Below are 5,835 nucleotides of genomic sequence, written 5' to 3'. Positions count from 1 at the left end.
CAAAATTGTTTATAAGAAATTGTTGTATTTGGATCAATAAGTGTTGGTAAATCATTGTGCTCATCCAGATTATCTTCAGTTTCAAATTCTTTCCCAAGATATTTTGAATAGTCAAGAGCAGAAGAATTCCAAGGAAATATACCGCATGCCCTAAACCCACTTCTGATAACATCTGAATTTAACCTATCTATAGCAGATTTTAAATCAGGGGCAAACTGTACTTTTGTTAACACTTTTTGGGGGTTGTCTCTCCTAAACTAAAGCACAGCTTTGTTCCAAAAAGTTTTTAGAGGCTAAAATAATTTTTAAATCTGTACAAAGTTGACTTGTCTGTACAGTTAAATGGGTTTTATGCCCATCAACAAAAAGTATCACCGGACGTGTAATATTATTTCGATCTAAATAAGGGTTAAATATATTTCCAATATATTCATAAAAGTTTTTGTTGTCCATCCAACCATTTTCAGTTACACCAATACCCCACGAATTCGGCACAGCACTTAGTATATCATTTGGCAATCTTTTATGGGAATAAATTATCATAGAAGGTAAAATATTGCCTATTGCAGAAAATGTGAATATAACTGTTAAGTTAACCTTTGGGTTATGTTCAATTTCATAGACGTTTCTGGAACCCTTCATAGCCAAAACCTTTTTATTTTTGGGACATAGATAAAAATATGTCTCGTCACCATTGAAGATTCTTGTTGGGTCTTGAAGAACGTCTGAAAGTCCTTTTTTATTTAGATAAGATTTTATGTTGTCAAACCATTTGGTAATATCCCTTTGGTTAATGTTTGAACTTGCTGATGTCACTCCCTCTAAAGTCCTTAGCGAAATGTTGGGATTGCGCTTTAGAAATGCTGATAGCCATGTTCTACCTGGTCTATTTTCAACAAATGGATTAACTCTAGGGTTACTCTCTAAAAATGATTTAACGGAGTCCTTAATATCGTCAACACGAACAGGAAATCCTCGATTTTGACAATGAAAAATCCAGAGTTTCAGTTGTTCCTCTTCATCCTTCTAAAGAAATGGATCTGGTCCATGGGTTATTTTGTAATGAAATTTTTCACTTTTCCGGTAACTTATAGTGGCTCTGGGAATATTAAAAATTCTTGAGGCTTCTCGCTCACTCATTTTTAATTAACTCTAACGCTTGTTTAACATCGTCTTCGGAATACTTTTTTTTATCATTGTTTTCAGTTTTAGATCGTTTTGGCATATTTTCTAAAACAATTTATAATAATTAGTTATTGGCCACATATAAAACACTAGTTATTAACATATGTCAATCACTAGATTCTTACAAAATCTAATGTTTCAGTTATTGGCCATCTAGGCCAATAACTGATACATTGATAATTTCATGCATTAGTAGTTGGCCACCTTAAAATTTACGTTATTTGTATAAATAACGTTATATTCGTTATGCAGTTTGGAACAGGACATAGACTATATTCTCACAAAAACATAAAATGTAAACTAGAAAGTAGATTGAAATGTAGAATTTGATAGAAAGTAAATTGCAGTATATAGTACTTACCGACCAACACAAGTTTCTATAGGTAAATAACAAAATTTCGGTTGCAAACTAGCGGCACAGAACAGTGTCTCATTCAAAATCGAATACTGACTAAAATTTAATGGTTACCTTGAAACTAGATGTGTTATACTCTAGGAGACATGTTGCCAAACTTAAAAAAAGTAGTTAGAATTAACAAAATACCAACATTTTCCTAATTCTAATCAAAACATATTAGTAGGCCAATAACTAGCACATGGCCAACAACTGGTGCATTTACCCTATGTATTTCACCCGTTTTGGCCAATTTGATATTTTTTTTTTTTTTTTTATTTCAACTTTAACGTGCTCGGCTACTATGGCTACTTACACAGGTACTATAACATGAATTTTCATTACACAAACATTAAGTGTTACATTAATAATATGTTACAATAATACGGAATGATAATAATATGTTATACAATGTCTAAATTAAAATCTAATTATATTTTTTGATATAAGTGTTCATCTCTAAGGAATTGAAGCACAGCTTTTATTTGGTCAGGGTTGTTTAGGATATCTCGTACTTCACTTTTGAGTTTGTATTGTAATCTTCTGGCCAAATGTTGATGGCATTCAGTGAGAATATGTTTGATTGTCAAATATGATTGGCAGATTTGACAGGAGGGACGGATGCTAGAGGACATTAGGTAGCCGTGTGAGTTTTGAATGTCCTATCCGAAGTCGTCTTATCACAATGAGATCTCGTCTTGAGAGGGCTGAATAGTCAAATGTAGGCTGACTGGTTATTGACGGTTGTATTTCGTGTAAGATCGAACGGTTAGAGTTCCAATGCTGCTGCCAAAGGAGTCTGGTTCTTCTTTTAATATATGATTTTAGGTCCTTACAAATTTGAATTTTATCGGTGATTTCAGGTGATGCTGTAGCAAGTTTAGCATAGTGATCTGCAGTTTCATTGCCTTCTATACCAATATGCGATGGCAGCCAGATTATGGTAACTGTTATGTTTTGGGACAAGATAATTTGGTAAGAGTCTAGGATCTTTTGGACGATTGGATGATCAGTAAATATATTTTTGATAGAATAGATTGATGCTAAAGAGTCTGTGCATATGGCAACCTGCTTATTAGGTGGAGATATATGGTTAAAAGCTTGCAATATACTAAATAATTCGCCAGTATGAACGCTGCTGATGGCTGGTATAAGTGATGACTTAATTAGCGAATGAGAGGTTGTAACAGAGCAGCCTACTCCTGTGTCATTTTTTGAGGCATCCGTGTATAATATTAGGTCGTATTTATTTGTATCTATAATGTCTTTAAATACATTTATAATGATCTCTTTCGGATGTTTATTTTTATCGAATTTGGTGAGCGAGGTGTTAAATTTGGGCGTGGACATGATCCAAGGAGGAGATGGAGGGAGATAAAGAGGAAGGGTATGTGTAAGAGAGATATCATTAAGTGTCTGTGCTAAAATTAGTGGAATAGGTTTTATTGTTGGTAAGAAATTGGTATTGTGTAAATTATACGTGGACATTACAAATAAGGGATGCACTGGATTAGAGGGGTTAGCTGATACCGATGCTGCATAAGAGAGTAGCAGTTGTTTTCGTCTTATACAAAGAGGAGGTTCGTTAGCTTCGCAATAAAGATTATCTACAGGACTAGATCGAAAAGCGCCAATACAAAGACGAAGAGCTGTGTTGTGAATTGAGTTTAGAAGGTTAATATATGTTTTGGAGGCGGATATATATATGTGACAACCATAATCTAGCTTGGAGCGTATTAGTGATCTGTATATTTTAAGAAGTGAGTTTTTGTCAGATCCCCAATAATGATGTGATAGAGTTTTTATTATGTTTAGTCTTATGCTCGTTTCTCCTTTTATTGCAAATATATGTTGCTTCCAAGTTAGTCGTGAGTCAAACGTTAATCCGAGAATTTTGCATTGTTTAACAACAGGAAGAGGGACACTGTTGATCAAAATAAGTGGAGATGGAGAAGGGGGACGTCTACTAAAGTTTATAATTTTAGATTTTACATAGGATAAAGATAACCCCATGTCACTAGTTTTTTTTTTTTTAAGTGTGTCAACAGCAGTTTGAATAAGCTTCGAGGTGGTAGAAGAGTTTTGTCCATGACAGTAAATTACTAGGTCATCAGCATACATGATATGTTTAATAGGGGAATTGAGGTTAGAGCATAAATCACTAATTGCTAGATTAAAAAGTGTAGGACTTAGTACCGATCCCTGAGGTACGCCATCAGTTTGAGTATGAGTAGAAGATAAAATACCGTTGACAGAGACTATCTAGAAGATAGAAAATTTCGTATGAAGTTAAATATATTACCATTAATATTAAGAAGGATAAGTTTGTTTAATATACGTTGCCTACTTATAGTGTCAAAAGCACCTTCAATATCAAATATGGCAGCTACGACTTCTTGTCTTTTGTTTAAGGCCTCTGATATATGAGTTTGGAGGATTACAAGGTTGTCTTGGGTTGAACGGTTCTGACGAAATCCTGACTGTTCACTAGCAAATATCTTATGTTTTTCAATGAACCATAGGAGTCTTTTATTAATTATTTTTTCGAATATTTTGCACATCGTACAAGTTAGTGATATAGGTCTATAAGAGTTGGCCAAGGAACGTTCTAGGTTAGGCTTTTTAATAGGTATTACGATAGAGGTTTGCCATTGATTGGGAAATTGGTTAGATGACCAGATTAAATTATACATCTCAAGTATTTTGAGTAGGCTACAGTTTGAGAGCTTTTTGATTAATATGTAAGGAATGTCGTCAGGACCAGCGGCATTGTTTTTACAAGTTTGAATAACTGATACTAGTTCTTCAAAAAGAAAGGGAGAATTAAGATGTGTGATGTCCATTATTGTTTCGGGTGAGGAACAGGGTGGGGCGTTAGGTAATGGTTTTCGTAAGGAGGCATCTATTTTACTTTTGAATTTAGTGTCGAAGTGCGTTGCTAGGGTTTCACCGATTTCTTGATTGTCAGTGATTGTAGTGTTATTTACAGCAATACTAGAGATTTTGGGGTTGGTGTTGTTTCCTTGGATTTGCCTAATCTTTTTCCAGAGGTCCGCCGGATTGGTGCTTGAATTAATAGAGGATACATATTCTCTCCAAGATGATTTTTTTACTTTGTTTTATAATAAATCGGGCTTTGGCTCTGGTTTTCTTTAGTTCAATAAGATTCTCCAGATTTTTGTTTTTACGGTAATTTTTAAGAGCTAATTTTTGTTGTTCTGTTGCAGTTTGGCAAGATGTATTCCACCAAGGTACTGCCTTTCTTTTATGGGAAATACTATTTTTGCCTATGTGCAAATTTGCAGCTTTAAGTATGGAATCTGTGATTAATAATAGATTATTGTTAATATTGTCGGATAGGGATAGAGAAGGTAAGGTGTTATCTGTTTGTGAAGTATAGTCTATCCAGTCGGCATTTTTTAGCCGCCAGAAGTTTCTGGTTATAGTTTGTTCATGGTTGGAAATATCAGATGATACAAATATTGGAAAGTGGTTGCTGTCATATAGATCATCGGAAGTTTTCCAAGTTAGTGAAGTATATGTGCCAGAAGAAAAGTTCAGATGCGTATTAGAGCCTGTATTTAGTAGACAGGAGCCTGTGCAATTGATAACGTTTTCTATAGTTTTACCTTTGCCATTAGTATGATTTGACCCCCACATAAAGTTATGAGCATTGAAGTCACCTACTAGAATATATGGAACGGGGAGCTGATATATAAGATTTAGAATTTCAATTTCTTTAAGGGGTAGTTAGGAGGAATGTAAACACTGCATATCGTAAGTTTATTAGGACACCAAGTAGTTACGGCGATAGCCTCGAGTTCGGTGGTGATGAGAAGATGGGATGAATATATTTCACTTGAAATAAAAATAGATGTCCCACCACTGGCTCTGTCACAATTAGTTCTGATATAATGATATCCTTCGAACTTTTTTAGTGTGGGAAGCTTAGATATTTTTGAGTTCGTTTCTTGTAGACATATGATATCGGGTTGTTTTTCTGTCACTAGTTGTTGGATTCTTTCAATACGGGGAAAGAACCCATCGCAGTTCCATTGGATTAAATTAAAGGTGAATCTTGAGTTGAAGGGGTAAGGGGCAACTGAGATGGTTGTTCTGGCAGTTGGGAGATAAGGGTTTTGGTTTTATCATCGGTTAGGAGTTCAGATGAGACGCTGATATTATCAGAGTCATCTGGGTTTAGCTGTCTTTTGATTTTCTTTTGAAGTCTCGTAAGTCGATTTTTAAGGGATCTT

The 5,835-nt window shown here is 34.7% G+C and overlaps 1 protein-coding gene across 1 annotated transcript; it reads right to left on the bottom strand.

Annotated features, from left to right (window-relative positions):
• Positions 1-252: 252 nt before the first annotated feature.
• LOC140431919 (uncharacterized) lies at positions 253-1,026 on the bottom strand (the record flags this gene model as incomplete). Its single annotated transcript, XM_072519787.1, has 1 exon — positions 253-1,026. A coding segment is annotated over one exon (774 nt), but the record flags the coding sequence as incomplete, so codon positions are not given.
• Between the last annotated feature and the right edge of the window lie 4,809 nt (positions 1,027-5,835).

The sequence above is a fragment of the Diabrotica undecimpunctata genome, unplaced genomic scaffold (assembly GCF_040954645.1).
Source record: "Diabrotica undecimpunctata isolate CICGRU unplaced genomic scaffold, icDiaUnde3 ctg00002271.1, whole genome shotgun sequence".
Taxonomy (NCBI): Eukaryota; Metazoa; Arthropoda; class Insecta; order Coleoptera; family Chrysomelidae; genus Diabrotica; species Diabrotica undecimpunctata.
The sequence above is the reverse complement of the archived record's forward strand: the minus strand, read 5'-3'. Positions and strand labels throughout refer to the sequence as shown.